This window comes from Nannizzia gypsea, genomic scaffold (genome assembly GCF_000150975.2).
Source record: "Nannizzia gypsea CBS 118893 supercont1.4 genomic scaffold, whole genome shotgun sequence".
Lineage (NCBI taxonomy): Eukaryota > Fungi > Ascomycota > Eurotiomycetes > Onygenales > Arthrodermataceae > Nannizzia > Nannizzia gypsea.
The window spans coordinates 790,619-809,066 of NW_003345198.1; the positions used below are offsets into that span (position 1 = coordinate 790,619).

General features: G+C 49.1%; 6 protein-coding genes across 6 annotated transcripts in view; 3 read left to right on the top strand and 3 right to left on the bottom strand.

The window, feature by feature from the left end:
• Positions 1–694, bottom strand: part of MGYG_09068 (hypothetical protein) — a gene marked incomplete at both ends in the record, with an annotated part of 1,771 nt that extends 1,077 nt beyond the window's left edge. Inside the window, one exon of the mRNA XM_003172297.1 lies at positions 201–694. Within this exon, the coding sequence (XP_003172345.1) occupies positions 201–694 (494 nt within the window). The remainder of the gene's footprint in view (positions 1–200) is intronic.
• Positions 695–1,967: 1,273 nt separating this feature from the next.
• MGYG_04936 (cholinesterase) lies at positions 1,968–3,856 on the top strand (the record flags this gene model as incomplete). The annotated part of the gene is made up of 5 exons (XM_003172298.1): positions 1,968–2,211; positions 2,348–2,536; positions 2,612–3,201; positions 3,274–3,676; positions 3,765–3,856. The coding sequence occupies 5 exons, from the start codon at positions 1,968–1,970 to the stop codon at positions 3,854–3,856; spliced, it is 1,518 nt and encodes a 505-aa protein (XP_003172346.1).
• Positions 3,857–5,917: 2,061 nt separating this feature from the next.
• Positions 5,918–7,076, top strand: MGYG_04937 (hypothetical protein; the record flags this gene model as incomplete). Its single annotated transcript, XM_003172299.1, has 4 exons — positions 5,918–6,452; positions 6,517–6,603; positions 6,659–6,859; positions 6,913–7,076. 4 exons carry the CDS (start codon positions 5,918–5,920, stop codon positions 7,074–7,076), a joined length of 987 nt encoding a protein of 328 aa, XP_003172347.1.
• Positions 7,077–7,533: 457 nt separating this feature from the next.
• On the bottom strand, positions 7,534–8,595 carry MGYG_04938 (beta-hexosaminidase A; the record flags this gene model as incomplete). The annotated part of the gene is made up of 1 exon (XM_003172300.1): positions 7,534–8,595. The coding sequence occupies one exon, from the start codon at positions 8,593–8,595 to the stop codon at positions 7,534–7,536; it is 1,062 nt and encodes a 353-aa protein (XP_003172348.1).
• Positions 8,596–9,609: 1,014 nt separating this feature from the next.
• MGYG_04939 (hypothetical protein) lies at positions 9,610–12,136 on the bottom strand (the record flags this gene model as incomplete). Its single annotated transcript, XM_003172301.1, has 2 exons — positions 9,610–11,816; positions 11,887–12,136. The coding sequence occupies 2 exons, from the start codon at positions 12,134–12,136 to the stop codon at positions 9,610–9,612; spliced, it is 2,457 nt and encodes an 818-aa protein (XP_003172349.1).
• A 3,664-nt stretch (positions 12,137–15,800) lies between these two features.
• On the top strand, positions 15,801–17,773 carry MGYG_04940 (carboxypeptidase S1; the record flags this gene model as incomplete). Its single annotated transcript, XM_003172302.1, has 2 exons — positions 15,801–15,938; positions 16,022–17,773. 2 exons carry the CDS (start codon positions 15,801–15,803, stop codon positions 17,771–17,773), a joined length of 1,890 nt encoding a protein of 629 aa, XP_003172350.1.
• Positions 17,774–18,448: the final 675 nt, after the last annotated feature.

Genomic DNA, 18,448 nt, shown 5'->3' on the forward strand with positions numbered 1-18,448 from the left:
AGTAGGAGGTTTGGGCAGTAGAGGTTTGGGCAGTAGGGAGTTGTGCAGTAGGCTGTTGAGAAACAGTGATAGTGCGAGGTGGAATAGCGATCCGGACCCGCCTGGTGCGTATGGATGATGCATCTACGCTTGCGGTATAAGGAACGCTCACGGATGTAACCGGCCTAACGCTTTGCCTGATAGCAGATTGACTAGCGTACCCTGCCTGCTGCTCTAATGAACTCATATGCTGCCGTTGTGAAGAAGGAGTAGGACGAGTAGGGGGTGTATAGGTAGGTTGTGATTGTGCTGATGAAGAGGCGACCATCCTTTCCCATTTCCGGGTTAATTCAGCGGCCTGGTATTGGTGATTGCGTCGGCAAAGGAGAAGGGGGGCTAGCTGTTCAAGGGTCTGGGATAAGTTTTGCCCATTGAGAAGTTGTTCATTACCCCGGCGTACCAGCCTTAATGCGGTGTTGAGGTTATGTCTGGCGACTGTATTGTAGCAGCGGCGTCCTGCGCTTGGGGCGAACCCGTGACACATAGGTGCGAGATCAACATCTATGATGTCTTCAAGCCGCAAAATTTCATCTTGTTGAGACAGCGATGCCATATTTTGAGCAGCGTCGCTGTACCGAGGAGATGAGTAGCCTGACGTGGAGTCTGTGTGTTGAAGGTGGTTATAAAAGGTATGGTCCGAGAATGAGAAGGCCATTTTCAACGACCGAGCTGGAAGTATAGTATTTCAGTGGGTAAAGATAACTTCTATAAGAATGGGTAGTCATGTAGTCATGGCATTTTTTGGCCTTACTCCTGGGATGGAAGCAAGAACTGTATAGTAAAGGTAAGGAATATATATAACCTGGGCTTGTTTTTCTATGCTAGCAAGGCTGGGCCATGGGAGCCAATGCTGTAACCAGTTGTAACAACCCCTGGCAGTTATATTAATAGATTGACGTATATGAGCCACAGTTGTTAGGGAGGGGGGAAATCTTGGGACAGGGTATAGACGTCCGTTCGAGTGGCTCCCACCCCTCCTCCATGCTTCATGGAGGTGGCGTATCATAGTATATGCGTCTTGGAGGGCATTGTCAATTTTCACCGTGCGATTACTTCATGCATTGCAGGTAGTTATACGAAACGGCAGCTGTTCCCCGGCTCCCCTGCGTTCTAGCAGGAATATTTGATGCACGCTGCATCTAGCCGTGGAGAGCAGTATATGATCAAAAATACCGCCAAGTTCGAGTTGAAACTGGCACGAGATCGAATTCTATCGTGTAAGTAGTCAGTAAAGAACATGGATGTAAATTGACCTTGGACGGCGCTTACAAGGTTGCGGGATGGCTGTGGTTCTGAGTCGTTGATCCAAGGCTTGTACACAGCGGAAATCGTAAAAAAAGCAACTCTTATCGTTTCTTCCATGCGTAAGCATTAAACAGACGATCGTGTTTCGATTCTCCGCGTGCATGCATACGAAATCTCGTCGGTGCTGTTGGATATATTTGGCAGCCCCCTGAGGTTGCAGTCAAGTCAAAAATAACTACCAAACGTCCGTTCTTTGGCGAAACAATTAAAGTATCATCTTGAATATGTCAAGGAGAGCCGTCTTTTGCCTATCTTTGGCATTTCACGGGAGTTTTCCGATGGTCGCGAACGTTCATGCATCCGCGATTTAGCCCAAAAACGCCGTCTTTGTGGCTTTACTTGCTCTGCTCTGCACACCCGGGGTAATCCGGAGAAGAGATGCCATGTAGAGCAGTGTAACCGTGAATTCGCAGCAGTCCTTTGGTGAATCTGCCTTGTTCCGGTGCCATTCAGAGCAGAGAGTGACGGACTGAAGGGGAGAAGTTGCTGCGAGAGGCTTGCTGCTAGTGAACGATGGACGTACAAGGATGAGCGCCCATCATTAAAGGCTGAGCGGGCTGCATCTGCGTCTGGTAAATTCGTATCCCAAAGTCTTCGAGAGAATTCGTCAAGATCAGACAGCCATGAAGTCTCTAGCGATGCGTTTCAGTGTCACGGCGGCCTGTCTGCTGCTGGCAGCGCTGGCAAACTGTGCCCCTTTCACAGTCAACACGACCAACGGCCTCATCACTGGCCACCAGGCAAAGACAGCGGCAAATGTCCAGGAGTTTCTAGGGATCCCGTATGCGCAGCCTCCCGTAGGCAAGCTGCGATTCATGCCGCCGCAGCGATACGTCGGTGACAGGCCGTTCGTTGCCTCTAATTTTTGTATGTTCACGAGCGCGTTTGGCTGCGAGGTGTACCTAGGTAGATAGACTAACCTCTCTGCAGTCAGCGGGAGTGCCGATATATCATGAAAGGGCCTGTTGGATTGATTGATTCACTGACTGGGCTGCTATGAAAGCGACTGGTGTGTATACACCGGCGAAAGGGGCCCTTTTCCCCCGGCGCGATGCCAACTACGCCAGGATCCTGACGGCGTTCATGGGCAGCGGCCCCAACGTCCACAGCGAAGACTGCCTGACGCTGAACGTCTGGACGAAGGGAACCGCCGGCCGGAAGAGACCTGTCCTGGTCTTCTTCTACGGAGGGAGTATGCAGTCTATCCAGCTGTTCTTCCAGTTATCTCTCCCTGCTGCGTGGTTGTCACGTTACTGACGAGCGGCAGGATTCACCATTGGGGATACCAACACCCCCTTTTTCGACGGCCAGTTCTTCTCGGACGCAGAGGATGTCGTGGTTGTTACGGTCAACTACCGGGTAGGCATCTTTGGCTTCCCTGGTGCCCCCGGACAGCGCCAGAACCTGGGTCTGAGGGACCAGCGGCTGGCGGTTGAATGGCTTCGGGACAACGTCGGGGCCTTTGGCGGAGACGCAGCAAGAATCACCATCTTCGGCCAGTCCTCTGGGGCGCTCGCCGTCGATGCGTATTCCTATGCGTATCGAGATGATCCCATCGTGGCCGGTCTGATCCTGCATTCGGGTACGATCTTTAGTTTTCCCCTGAACTCGAGGGAGCTGGCGGTCAGGAACTGGTACAATGCGTCTTCTCTCGTGGGCTGCGGCTCAACTGGAGATGTGCTGGCCTGTATGCAGAGCAAGACTGTGGATGAGATCAGAGTCGCCGCGGATAAGGTCCCTCCGCCGCCTAATACGAGCGTTGCTCGATCACAGCCTGTGTTTCAGCCTGGACCAGACGGCGAACTGATCTTTGATGACTACGAGTCCCTGGCATCCCAGGGGAAATTCATCCAAACAGTGAGTTTGTTTCACCCTGTTATGCTGGATCCCCTTACTCCGTTATTTGTGCCGCAAACTGAACTGCTATAGCCGATGATACTCGGGCATGGAGACCGTGAATCTTCATTCTACAACATATCTGCCTGGGCTCGAGGCACCGTCCTCACAGACGAACAGTGGGCCCAGTTCGTTACCGATGTATTCGGATGCCCAGCCATGAAGGAGGCCGATTACCGAACCAAGCACGGCGTTCCCGTCTGGAGATATCGCTACTTCGCCGACTGGGACAATACCCGGCTCTTCCCTAACAGTGGTGCATACCACGGTGTCGATCTACACATGATCTTTGGAAATTCACAGGGAGTCACTGGAGACCCAGAATCTTCAGAGCAGACCATTCTCAAGAGAATCATGCAGAAGGCCTGGGCTACTTTTGCGGCTGACCCCTGGGCCGGGCTGAAAAGCCACGGGTGGCCTGTGTACAAGAAGGACGGTAAGCTGGTTCCCGCTCCCACGTACTCCGTACATTTGTTTGCTAAGGGCCAGGTCACTAACGGCATAACCCTATTTATTATCATCAGCGTACACTGTGGCCCGTCTGGGATATAATAACGGCTTTTTTCCGGACTTCGTCCGGCCAGCGGCATACGATGCCCGTTGTCCTGATGCCTAGGCAACCATCTTCGCTTCTCTAACCTTCTTCAACTCAACGCCTATATTAGAGATAATCCAAGACGGAGTATTATTTGTGAAAAGGACACAGTTCCATGTGATTGCAGCCATCATCAGTGATAAGAATAAGCCAAAATCAACGGTTTTAATGCAGAGTTTAATGCTGTATGCTCTAGTGGCACAACCAGCCTTCTCAACGCCATAAAAACATGCAACCACTACTGTAGAAGCTTCCCCTCAGCCTACAGACTTCCAATAGTCCCGCGGCCATCGCAGCGGTAAAGTCAAGCAGCGCCATGAGGCTACCCTGGGAGGACCCAGCACACCCATGTAACTATAACACTGGGCCCCCGCGCGCCATGCAAAACTGCATCAAACCCTGGTTGAGTGACCTGTGCTGGCTAGGATAACTAGTGTATACATACTCCGTATGGGTCACAAAATGACGCTTCATTAGCTGCCGCAAGGGAGCATGTCCATGCTCAACCGTCCCGTCCGTCTGCCGTGAGGAAGATTCGTTAACTAGCCATGATTGGTACGGACTCGCGTAGGAAGCGCAAAACGGCTATAAGGGCCTTTTCTTCGCTAGTCGCCCAGGACAGAACCCGCCTGTATACAGACGACCACCATGATGATAGAGAAAGGGTTTACTTGCTCTTGGTTCCGTGGGGGTGCAGCAATCTATGGGCTTGCTGAGCTTCGTGCAACCTTCATCCTTCATCGAAGAAGCAACGAGATTGTTTCCCGTATCCTCCCATGAACTCGAACCAGGCCAGTCAGACGTCCTGCGGGATGGATAACTATTCAGTTCGTCCCTGCATAACTATGTGTCAGCCCTTGTCTGGAGTATCCCGGATGCCAGCTTTCTCTATCGTTCATCTCGTTTGGCGAGCGTTCAAATAGGCCTGGTCCTCGTAACGCCTGCGGTGCTTATGCTGATGGAGACTGGGCATCCACTCCTCAATGCTGATAACTAGTTAAGTTGCGTCGACAGCATCCCCCTTTGTTACTGCGAATATGTACATGGTTCAAGATCGGAGGCAAGGCACGATAACTCCCAAGGGCAGGCCTCAGCGTTTTGAGCACACCCTCTCGAGTAAAGCCACACTTCGAGACAGCTAGTTTCAGCCTCCAAAGCAAAGAAGATTCCTCACGGTTAACTACCATGCAAGGAGTTTTCAAGCACAACAAGGCCTTTGAAACAGAGCTCGTGGAACGACAAGGGAGAAGGCGCCAGCGGTCCAGTGAAGGATCGCCCTATCAGCCATCAGACTTCTTCACCACCATCTAGGCTCGCTCAGAAGGCCTTTTCTTTTTTCCCCTTGCTTTTCTTTTCCCTCTTAGTTTTCTCTCACGAAAAGGCCATAACTAGTTCTTCCATCTATGGCGGTGGCAACATTTCATAAAAACCCTGATGGATCAACATCCAAATGGATAGCAGTTCAACATTGATAGTCGCAGTGATAGCTGCCAGAACCATTACCCGGTCTAGATGTCCGAACTCCTGTTCGGCCGGAGATCTTGTCAGGCCCCGTTATGCCATTATACACCCCAGTCGGGACCCCTGGAGAAGTGGACTCGAGATCTGACCGCGAGGCATGGCCTGCTAGCCTGGCTTGGACCTCTTGATCGCCTGCATCAGCCAGCCAAGCTGCCATCGTACAAATGATGGTTTTTTTTTTTCATTCTTCCAGTTCTTGAAAGCCCACTGTTACCAGCACCGTCCTACACTCGTTCCCAGGGATTATTTGTATTCTTTCTACCCTGTGGCGTAACAGCCTCTCCTTTTCTTTTTCGCTACATATATCTTGTTTCTCACCTTTGAAGTCGGCGTGGGGTGGCATAGCTAAACATCCAGTACATCGGGGGCGGCGACTCCGTCACTGAAGAAAGAGAAATAAATAAAACCTACTTGTCAAGTCTAGGTCCCCTGATGGCTCTTCTGGAAGATATATTATCTACTCCCAGGGGCGTTGGAACAAGTCAATTCATCCTGCTGAACAATTACCGGTTCTGCTTTTACCAGGAATTCACCTCTACGTTTTGATCAAAGGGGCACGCAATGGCACAAACAGCACCACCAAGGAGCGACCCAACCTTAGAGATATGGATAGGTGAACGGAGCCTCTACATCCTCATTGTCTTTTTGACTATCATCGGCTCCCTCATCCTGATCCCTACTGCATATATTCGATGGCGTCACAAACGGCTGATGGAGTCGGAAGTCATCTTTATCGTTCTTGCATATGTATTCTTCCTTGCAAACGAACTCGTCCTACTTGGTCTACAGACACGAGTCTACCGGCTGAGTTATGTGGCCCTGGGCATGAAACCGTTTTACAAGGAGCTCCTCCAGGATCGACACGACGTTATCATCCTCGCATATGCCTCGACCTACCTCTTCTATACCGCTCTCTGGTGCATCAAAATATCCCTACTCCTTTTCTTCCGCCCATTTTTAAAGGCATTACCGGATCAGCTTTTGTGGTGGAAAGTGACAATCGCCTATCTCACCGCCACCTTTATATTTGGATTCCTCACTACTTTGCTCTCTTGTGGTGGACCTAAACAGCTCAACCGTATTGGTCCCGGTCAAAGTATGCCTTCTTTTTCTACCCTATAAATACCCTTTACTTTGAAGAAGTTCCTGACATTATATAGAGTACTGTCAAGGACGTATGGAATCCCTAACCCGGAACCTGAGCTTATTTGGTTGGTTTGCAAGCGATGTCTCAACTGATCTGCTGAGTAAGTTGCTCTGATATATATTAAATAGACAGTTGCTGACAGTTTTGCCATGTAGTCATGATACTTCCACTACGACTCATATACGGAATGCACATTTCTTACGCCCAGAAGATGAGAGCAGGCGCGCTTTTCTCTGTTGGGCTGCTCTGCATGATCACCTCTATTATCCGTCTTGTTCAGATCGGCTCTAAGACAGGCATCACGAACCCAAATGTGCAATGGTTGTCTCTTTGGGGGACCGTCGAAGCTACCACTGGTAAGTATACTTCTTAGGCTCCTTTCCAAAGCTCTTATTAATAACTCGTTTAGCTATGATTGTTGGATGTCTTCCCACCTTCCGGTTACTCTTTAAGTCGCCCCCTGGACGTGAACAGGCCAATTACCTGATCAAAATGCCTCAATTGAATCCTGGGTCTACTTCAAACCCTTCTACTTCGAGCGGTAGCCACCACGGAGTCCCTTCGTTAGCCTAAGTACATTCGGCATTGACACAATAGCCGGCATGTAAATCCATGCAGGACTGCTGCGTTGCTGGGAGGGCTAGCTCCTGCTGGCAGGGCATACTCTCCGGTTACATCCCAGTCTACACCTTCCACCCTTGCTGGGGTTATATTCACATTCCACTCATTTTGCTCTTCCATTACTTTGAAAGCGTTAGAGCACGTTTTCTTCTATTTTATCGGCTATTATCTCTGGCCGTATGAGCTACGATATCGATTTTGAGCGTTGGGTGGCTAGGATCTTGACATACCCTGAACTGAACATTTCATACCATATAACTAAGAAAAATAACTATTAATACATAAAATCCACATATATGGAGCCAATATTAATCACATAATTACCACCTAAATGACTAAAGTATCCCTTAATCATCAATATGTATTTCTAATACGTATCTATGTACATCACTATCCATCAGGTCCCAGTTTATGCTGAAAGACGGCTTTGGAGAGCCTGAATTCTCTTCGTGCTCTCCTGGAACTCAGTCATAGACAGAGTACCCTGCTTCAAGGCCGCCACGATCTCTTTAACAATAGCCTCTCCTTGCGTAGCATTCCTGCCTGAAGCAAGCAAGATATCTACTCCAGCCTTTGCAGCCAATACGCCTCGCTGCCCATCGTTTCCAAAGCTTTTCAGAGAGCCGGCTTCGATGGCATCAGTAATGATGACACCTTTGTAGCCGAGTCGGGTTCGCAACTCATCTGTAGCCCACTTTCTGCTCATTCCAGCAGGATATTTTGCATCAAGGGCAGGGTACACTGCCCAAGATGTCATGATCATATCGATCCCGTTGCCAATAGCGGTACGATACGGCACTTCGTCAAAAGTACGGATTTCACTCAAGGGCAAGTCGATTGTGATAGGAATCAGATCCGTGTTTTCACCCTTCTTCGCGGCTCCAAGACCAGGGAAATGCTTCACCGTCGACAATACGCCAGCACGAGACTGCGAAATGGCGAAGGCTGAACCACACGAGGTCACTATTTCGGTATTGTTGCCGAATGAACGGCCAAATTCATCGATGAAGTTGCCCTTTTCACGGTAGATGTCCAAAACTGGGGCCAAGTTGCCGTTAATATGCTGCGCTTTCAAAGCTGCTGCCGCATCCCGTCCGGCCTGGCTGGCTGATCGCATGGGGTTTGAGGAGTCACCAATCTGGCGAGCGGACTGAGTTGGACCGCCGGGAACACGACGGACAGCGCCTCCCTCTTGGTCGGTGGTGATAATCATGGGATGGCCATTATAGGCCGGTGAAGCCTTGTAAAGAGCCTGGAACTTGTCCATGACGGCTGCCAGGTTGGAATCAACATTTTCCTTGAAGATGATTAGGCCGCCGACTTTGCCCTCTGAGGTGAGCTTGTACAAGCTCTCGGGGGGTGTAAGGCCTGGGTAAGAGTAGATGACATGTTGACCGGCTTGAACTGCGAGATCAACAGCGATGACTGGGGCAGCAACGGCCGCCAACTGGGCGAAGACAACGAACTTCATGGCTTGTTAGCAAGGGCTGACTGTTTGATGGATGAGTAGGGATGGTGATGTACGATATAGATAGATATGAGGAAACGGAGTACGATTTATATCTGCCATTTTGCTTCAGTCATCACGAAGACCAGCCTCGGGACATAGCTGGGGCCGATTATCATATAAGCGGCATGTCGTATTCGTGCTTCATTTATGCACTGGAATTGACCGTGGTGCTGCCACCGTGCCATCGATGAATGGTACCCAATTGTTCGTGTTGGAGCTTGCCATCGCTCGTATACGAGAGAGCCATGGCGATAAGCTTCAAGATAATAGCCAGCAAACCCCTGGATACCCCACAATCAGTGAGGATCTTCCATGCTAAAGCAAGGCGGACTCCTCCGCCCCAAAGGCAAGAATAATGGAGCAAGCTGGCTGGGAGGCGATATGGCAGTGAAGTAGATCTGATTTGACAGAAGTGCTGAAGAGCTTGACTAAGACCAGGCTAAATGTATAGATCAAAATTAAACAAGGGGTCGAAGGGTATATAAAACTGAACAGGCAAAGGCACAGTAGAACGTGCTCAAAGTATCAAGAAGTAGGGGCAGAACAAAAATTAAAATAAAGCCCAAAAGGGTGGTTGACGAAGACGACCAAAGGAGCGACATGAACAAGGTTAGAAAAGAAAGCTCCTTCAAGGGACCAATGGAACAAAATGGACGCAAGGGATATCATAGCGCGGCTAAGAGAACAAAAATGAATAGAAAAGTCAAGGAGTCAGCCCAAAGAACCACCGAAAGGAACAAACAATAGCGAAATCCAGGCACTAAAAATTAAACAGAAAAACATTAAACAATAATTCGTCTGATCTCAGAGTAGGAGAGCAGAAGCAGTAGTAAATATTTTGTTATCCCGCCGTCAGTGTATCACATAGCATAGCATAATAAGGCATATATAGTATGGCACTTATATTCATTGATTGGAAAGAGAAAGGGAGAGAGTTTGGTAGGAAAGGTGTATAAAAAGAGCAAGCTTGTCTTTTTATACCATCATCAGCTTTGTTGTTCTTCGTTCTGGGAATTTTCTGCCGGAAGGATATGGTCCATTATCAAGTCCGGGGGCTGGAGTTAGGGATGCATTAACAAACTGGTGCTCAGACGGGTGTGGTCTGTGTTTATCCGGTCTGGGTCGGAGAGACGATGGATTAATAGGTCGGTAACGAGGGTCACCGCGACCGCCCTGTCGTGGGCCCGCGAGTGGTGATGGAGGGTACGGTGGCCTTCTGTATCCCGGGCCTGGGCCGGGATGACCATGGGGCCCGGTGGGGTGCATTGATAGCGGGGATTGGGGACCATGGCCCTGATAGTTGTGTGGTTGATGATAGCCTGGTGATCGTGGAGGCATCATGCCCGCTGCCCGTCTGCCGTCGCGTTCACAGTATGCGCTACCGTTCCACTCAAAGTAGTCTCCTCTGAGCACAACGTGGCATGTGCGACACTTGAAACAGCCTGGATGGAACTTTTGACTCTTCTTATTGTCCGTTACATTTGGTGTGCTGATGTCCTCCGCCTCGAGGCAAGGACCTTCAATCCCTTCGCCGCATTCTGCGCATAGGGTGCCATTCAGCCGATGATAATCTGCCGCACAGTATGGATGGTTGTCAAGAACATAGAAGTCTGCTGTTTGAAAGGGGGCGCGACATGTATGACAGACGAAACAAGCCTTGTGATAGCGGCCTGTCAAGCGACCATCTGCAGAGGATACTGATTTTCCAATGATAATTTCGCCGCAGCCACGGCAAGGATGACGTCGTTTTCCAGGAGTAGTGGATCGAGATGGCGGCTGTGGTTGGGCCTGTGGTTCCTCTTGTGGTATTGGAGGACGCTGTTGCTGCTGCTGTTCTTCTTGCTTCTGTTGTGGTTCCGGTTGCTGTTGGGACTGTATCGGCGGCGGCGGCGGCGGCGGAGTTTGTTGCTGTTGTTGATCAAGGGTTGGACCTTGTAGAGTAGGGGATGGAGTAGGAGAACGGTATGGAGTATACTTTTTTGGCTGTACTGGCTCGAGCTGTGACGGCGGAGTGTTGTATCCTGTCCCCGAGCTGGATGGGAAGATACTGGCAGGAGGATCGGAGAGCCGACCCTGCTGGAATAGAGGATCGGTCGGAGAGTCGAGGTCGTAAGCGAATGGATCTGCTTTTGGCCGGGTTGGCGGCTCTTCTTGGAGGAGGTGTAGATGGTCGACATTGAATTTCTCCGACAAGCTTAACTTAGGCTCAGAAACACTCGAGAACTCGGATGGTCTGCTTGAAAAAGAACTATTCGAGGGTGCTTCAGACGGTGACGAGTTGGAAGACGAAGTTGAATCATTGGCAGTATGGCATGGATCGCTGAGACCAAGGCCACTGGCGAAGTGTGAGACGGAGAACTCTCTATCGACTTTGTACTCTGGAACGGACGGGCCAGGGCTGTCTAAGGCCTCTTCTGACTCGTCTAACTCCATGGTTTCATCAATGTCCATCAGCTCAGGAGACTTGGTTCTTGTACCAAATCCGAAATCCAGCCCTTCCATACCGTCTAGTTGTCGTACTTTATCCCTAGGTGAGATCTCATCGCGTCCAAGGTCGTGATCCTGAGTGCCATTATCACTGTGATCGTTTCCGCCAAAATAAGGAGATTCTAAATTGGCTGATGTGAGCATGGGGCTGCTGGCGAGGCTAGCGATAGGCCCTGACGGGAGCGGAGGAATATCCCCGTCCCCAAACCGACCTCGGGATGATCCTCTAGGTGAAACCGGAGAAGGAAGCCCATGTCCATTCCTAGAGCTGGCCATGGATAAGCGCTGGAAGGCCTTGCTGTCTATCGATGTCTCTCGTCTATGTCTGTTGACGGTTGTTGCGCGTGAGCTTCGGCCATCACTTGATGGGGACATGTAGCTTCCATCTGAAGGTGATGGAGAGGTGACTCCTTTGCGAGAGGAAACATTGGTGTTTATAGATTTTATAGAAGCAAGTCTTTTGGATTTTGATCCGCCTGCAGAGGCTGACCTAGGGAAAGGTGGAAAAGCACAGTCTAGATTGGCCTTCCCTTCAGGCACAACGGCAACAACCGGAGATTGCGAGGCTACAGGACTGGTATGACTTCGCTGCAGCTGCTGAAGAGGAGAAAGCGGTGAGGCAGACCGTGGAGTGAGTGCTCCAAAGCTTCCGGTGAGAGGAGACATCTGGGCACCAGGAGATAGAAATGGCCGATCTAAAATCGTCAACATCTACCGTCAACCTTGACGCCATTTCAAGCAAGTTGAGGAACGATATATACGTACTGGCAGCAGTTGGGTCTATCTTTGGAGGGGGCTGTACGCGGCCTAATCTGTTGAACAAGGACTCACGACTGAGACTCCGTTTCGGTGGCGGGCCGTGTTCGTTGAACTCTGATACTACAGACAATTTCTCCTCAACAGGAGAAGCTGTCACCGTAGGACCCGCGACTTTTGAGCAAACATGGTCACCAAGCGCAACCAGCTCGACTTCCGCATGGCAGTCAGAGCACTTGATCTTGGGCAAAGCGTCCATTGTGATCCTCCCCCGACACCGTTGTCGTTGACAAAAACTGTCAGATTCACCGCATACGTGTAGAGAAAGACATAAGTCGAGTGCACCCTCCTTCCTTTTCTTTTTTTTTTTCTTTCCCTTCCGTTTGTCCGTTCGTCAACGATGCTTGCGTGTACTCAATACTGCAAGACTTTTCCCGGAAATTGGACTTCTCTCCGGCTGTCCACGGTCGAGCGTGTAAGATGTAGCGAGAAGTAATCAAAATACCCAGGACAGATGGTTATGGTTAAGATTGAGGTAATATACGGAGTAATAATGTCTATATAGTCTTGTCAGCACAACGCTTGTTGGCAGAGAGAAAAGTATGAAACGGTGTACCTGAGACGGGCGCACTGCAGCCAGGCGAGACCGACTCTTATGCTGTGGGAGGGGGCCAGGACGTTCCAGGGGGCCCTGCTGTCTTCTTCTAGAAGCCGGGCGGGAGTAAAATCGAAGCAAAAAGCGGTGATCGAGGCCCTGACAGACAGCGGCTTGACTCTTGGAGTTGGGACTTGAATGACAGCGGTCGGGATGGATAATATAGAAAAAGGGCGGAGATGGAGAGGAGATGGAGGCGGCGAGGACATGCGGAAGAGCGTGTGATAAACAACGGACGAAGCGTCTCGATCGTCCTGCTCTGCCTTTTCGTCCTCCCCCTTTGCCTTTTCTCGCAAGAGCCCATGGCGAGTATAGATTGTCACGTGTTTTAGCTTCCCCTGTCGAATCGACCGATGGACTATTCCGTTTACGGTAAGGCGCCAGGCACTTTTGTTCCCAGAAGGGAAAAGCTCCAGGCCCGTCCGCTTCGGTCAGGCTGACTCAGCTACGCCCAGCCAATCGTAGAGAAGTGACATCGACGCGCCGCGGTGGAGCCGGCGATCACCAGGCGAAAAAAGCCCCTGAGGCACGAAAAAAAGGGGTTAAGCCGAAGATATGCTAGCAGCGGTGGTTATGCAGGTCATGGTGGAAAGCATAATAGATTTGCTCCTTCGCAAAATATACGACACGAGGAGTGCTGTCCAGTTGGCGGGCTGGTGATGGGCTGTCCCATGATGCTTTGTTTGGTGGCTGGAATATCTGGTGTCGAGAGTATAGATCCACAGGCAACTGTTTCGTTGTCCTGGAGTTCGCATGAACGTGTGCCCCATGCCGAAAAAACCGGACTGGAGGAGCTGATTGGACATTATCTTTCAACCCGGCGCCGTTGGTACGCACACAAGGCACACAGGAAGTCGATGAGGCAACAGGGGACATGGGTCCCGCTGTTTCATCGTATATGCAAGCCTTTCCCGACAGTCCACACCCACCCGCCTCCGGAGCTTTTGCTGCCTCAGGGCTCCAAGTGCGAAGAGACCATGCTTGATGTTGCAATCCGATATACCCATTATTATTCCCTGCACGAGATTCTGCGATCGACGATTCCCTATAGAAGTGAGCATTTATTAAAAACGGGGTCAGCCATGCAAGTGTACCATGGGTCATTGTATACTCCGTACCGCGTTGACGAATCCCGCCCTCAGGTTTCGCATGACAGCCACCATGGATAGGCCGGAGGTTGTCCGCAAATCGTCATATTATGAGCTCAGGCTCTTTGACTCGCCTTCTAGAAAGAAAGATCTCAACTTGACGTTGTTCTTCTTATTCTTTTTTATGTCGTCAAGGACATCTAGATTTCCACTTTCAGATATCACGTGGTATCTGCGAGATAGCATCGGAATAACTATGTTCCATACTCCGACACGGGCCTCCATTTCCCTTTTGGGAATATGAGACTTCTTCTATCAAAAAATCGGTATCGAACTTGATATTGGACGCGGTGAGATGAGAGGATCTTTCTCCAGCATAATGGCTAATAAAGATCCCATAAAGCCTACTCGGTCTTGGGCTACCGGAACTCTCTGTTTTCTTGACTGCATGTCAACGTCGTACACGGATCGGGTGTTTAGCACCGGCCCGGCAAGGCGTCACTGACAGCCTACACAACATCGCAGGTTCTCTCAGTAGCTACTGAGACGCTTGGATTAGATATTAGCCGGGATGAAACTTGCTTTTATTGGGTATCTGCTTATCTTGTGCTGGAGCAAGACAATGTGCTAGCCAACTCAACCTGACAACCTGTGATCTCGCTGCAGCCTTTTGAGCAGAAGCGAGGAAACTCTGTCTGCGCAAGTGTTGGAGGGCTCGCTTCCTTTTAATCATACTGGGTTAAAATTTGAGGATTTGACTTAGGCATTCGCTGGTTCGAAATAGAGAGGATTATCTCTAACTGAAACTTATACAAGCACGAGTTTTGGGCGTGCCCCAGCACTACGGAGTATTAATTTACTCCTGTTTCGACAACACAGTGATATGGCAGGAGAAGGCGTTCTTGGGCGGTGTTATCTGGGCGCCACACCGCTGTTCACCCGCCATCACTGAAACGGATGCAAGAGAAGAATTAAGTCTCCGACCCGACTCTTACGATATTATTTAAGTTGAACACATGATGATCGCATGCCTTTTCACGAGCCAAACATTTTGACTGTACAACGGAACAAGTCAAGTGATTTTCCCTTGTTTCTTTTCTCGACCCTTACGATCATCCGATACATACACTCAGCAACTCTGCATGAAATCGTCTGCTGGTATATTTATATACCGAACAAGATCCTGTCACTTAGTTCATATACAGACAAGATTAACATCCTGACTGAAGCGGCGCTTCCTTTGGGGCCGACCCTGCATGCATGAAATTACACAATCCCTGCACACCATACTGTGCAGTGCAATCAGTGGCTTCTTGGCTGGATAAACGTCGTTGTATTTGCTGAAAAGAAATCCACGATGTATTCTCTCCAACCAGACGTCCAATATCGAGGTCGCACCAAGATTAACCAAGCAGGAAGGTTATTGCACCTAAACTATTAAAGCCCGCACTGCCCAATATTGCAAACCGGAGAGCGTTTAACATGTTATTGAGTCTGTACGGACTTTGTACCTCGCAGCACTTTGGCTTCCCGATCAGTGACATTGTTAAGTCAATACGCCACTTTTACTTTTCCAAGCACTTCATTCCAGATATTATAACTATCGCATGACATCAGACTCGGTCGCCAACCTTGAATACCAAGAAACGACTGGCTGATAGCCAGCGGTCATGGCCGCCATGGGTCGCCTGACCTGTTATCGCGGGCAAATTCTGGTGGGTTAAAACCCAAATGTGTGGCATCGCCGTTGTATTATGGTGTTCCTCGTGGCCAGCTGCAGGTGATATCATACATCCCGAGGTCTTATCTACACAAACATCGTTGCCCCTAGGCCGATCAAGGAGATACTTCGACTTCCTCAAACAGTCATAAACTAAATATACACAAAGTGAACATGTCATCTCCGCCCCTTCGGCAGTTGACTTCCCTGGATGCTTGATACCATATCTCTGGGCGTCGATAGGACGTGATATATGTTGCCACGCTTACGAGTCGTGTGCTATGATACATATAAGATGAATCCTTATCATGCGACAGGAGGCCCGCTCAGGGCTCAGGGCCTACTCTCTTCATATCTATTCTCAGCTCTTATACCATGTGTGCCTACTAGCGATAATATTTCGATATTCGGCTTCCTACTGGAATTTGTTGTCCCTCTTTTGTGATTTGATACAAGGGAAATGTTGTTTACACGGCTTCTTGGTGGTCTGCTGTTGCCGGCACTTGTTGCCGCCGGTTATCCTCCTAAGCCTAAGAATTTAATAACCATCGAGTCCAAATCCCTTCCAGGAGCAACCATTACCTACAAAGAAGTGCCTGTAAGTACACACACACACACACACACACATGCTACATAATCTTTTTCCCTTTCACTTATATTGCAGACACTAATACTTTATAGAAAGGAATCTGTGGCGATGCTAGGTCGTACTCGGGATATATCAACTTCCCTCCGAACTCCATGCGTGAGGCTCCACAGAACTATCCGGTTCATATCTACTTCTGGTACTTTGAGTCTCAACTAAACCCAAAGACTGATCCCTTGGCCATATACATCAATGGCGGCCCAGGGGCAGGTTCTATGGTCGGAGTATTCGTTGAGAGCGGTCCATGCCACATGACCGAAGACGCTCAGTCAACCGTACCCAACGAGCATTCATGGAACAAAGAAGCCAACCTGCTATATATTGACCAACCGGTACAGACAGGGTTTAGCTATGATGTGCTTACCAACGCCACGTTTGACTTCAAGACCAACATATTATCCCCTGAGGGACCAGATCACGACCCAAATAAAGATGGTACTCTCCTTGCTGGAACGTTTGGTAGCGGAGACCCCAGTAAAACTGCAAATACAACTCTCAATGCTGCCAGACAATTTTGGAACGTTGTCCAAGTATGGTCCCAGGATTTCGATCCCTACACTTACAACCGCGGGAATGACAGGATTTCCCTCTGGAGCGAGTCGTATGGAGGTCGTTATGCCCCGGGGTTCATGGCATACTTCTTATCACAGAACAAACGTGTTGAAGCTGGCCTGGTGACTGGCTCCGTTCTTCACCTCGATACTGTCGGGATAATAAATGGCTGCGTGGATTTGATGTCTCAGCAAAAGTCAAATATTGATTTCCCACACAACAAAAATACCTATGGCATTCAGGCAATCGATGACGCTGGATACGATAAGGCGATGCATGCCTACGGGAAGAGGGGCGGGTGTCTTGACCAAATATCGGAGTGCCATTCACTCGCGAAACGCCTAGATCCAAATGCATACGGCCACGTTGATGAAGTCAACTACGTATGTGAGCGTGCAAACAGCTACTGCAACACGGAGGTAGATGGCATATATGTTGACGGAGCTAAACGGGGTCTTTTCGACATTGCTCAATGTCACCTAGATCCTTTCCCTTCCAATAGCTTCCTCGGATATCTAGCGAAAACTGAGATTCAGGAGGCATTAGGTGTACCAGCAAATCATACAGACCCTTCATACACGGTTGAGCATGTCTTCAATGTCACCGGTGACTATGTACGCAGTGACCGAGGCGGACACCTGCTTGACATTGCCAACCTGCTAGACGCTGGCGTGAAGGTTGCCATGGTATATGGCGATCGTGACTTCATATGCAACTGGGTTGGTGCCGAAAATGTCAGTCTTTCCATCGACTACAAGGATGCCCAAAACTTTAGAAGCGCAGGCTATGCAGATGTCTTCACTGATGATTCGGGAGTTCCTAAAGCCCAAGTTCGCCAATATGGTCGATTTTCGTTCACGCGTGTCTATCAAGCAGGGCATATGATGCTTGCCTACCAGCCACAAGTTGGATATGAGATCTTCCGCCGTGCAATGTCCAATATGGATATTGCTACTGGAACAGTCACCGACGATATAGAATTTTACTCTACCCAGGGGGAGACCAACTCCACCCACGCTGAGCCCCCATTGCCAACTGTTCCTCCAACATGCAACTTTTGGGGTATGGCAATGTCATGCGCTACGAACCAGATCGAGGCCATTCAAAAGGGAGAAGCAAGAATCGTGAACAATATTATTGTGAGCCCGACTCAAGCACCTGGCGAATGCCCTACGCCTCGGCCAACACGCAAAAGCTGGTTTTATAACAATGATCAACAGCGAATGATTATCTAGCGGTTACCCAGTCCGCCACCCTTATGAATTATGGTTGGAGAATTACGATTTACGACTTTATTTCTCTGAATATATTTGATGCCTGCCTTTAGTTACAAAGAGCAGGATAAAAAAGAAGAAAAGCAAAAAAAAAGTTAAAGGACTTTTCAAGTTTTATTTTAAGAGGGTTTCGGATTTTGGATCATAAATAGGGTGGAATGGGATGGATACAAGATTGCTGATGCTGGGAATATTTGAAGGTTTCATTCACTTCTACTCATATACCCCTTTTACTTTGGTAGATTGATATTACTCTTTCGGTTACATCAATCAATTTTTATTGATGTTCTTAGATATACAAGCTACTGGCTTTGAGCCTCGTTAGCTAAATACTCAAACTTTACCCTCTAACAATTTCGGAGATAGTTATAATCTCAGATATTTGGAGCTAGTCATAAGCAAACATTTATAATAGCTCCTTTTTTATGAAACTTCAGGTTGCATTGCTGGATAATTTCCTATATCGATATGATGCTATGCAATTGATATTGGAGATAATTGATCAAATTCCCTAGGAAGTTTCTGGCATCGTCGTCGTTGTCGCCTGTAGTAAAGGAACTTTCCGGATTAGGGCACACTGCTAGGACTCTAAGTTAAGACAATGCCATTCAAAATTTTCATGACTTAATACCAACT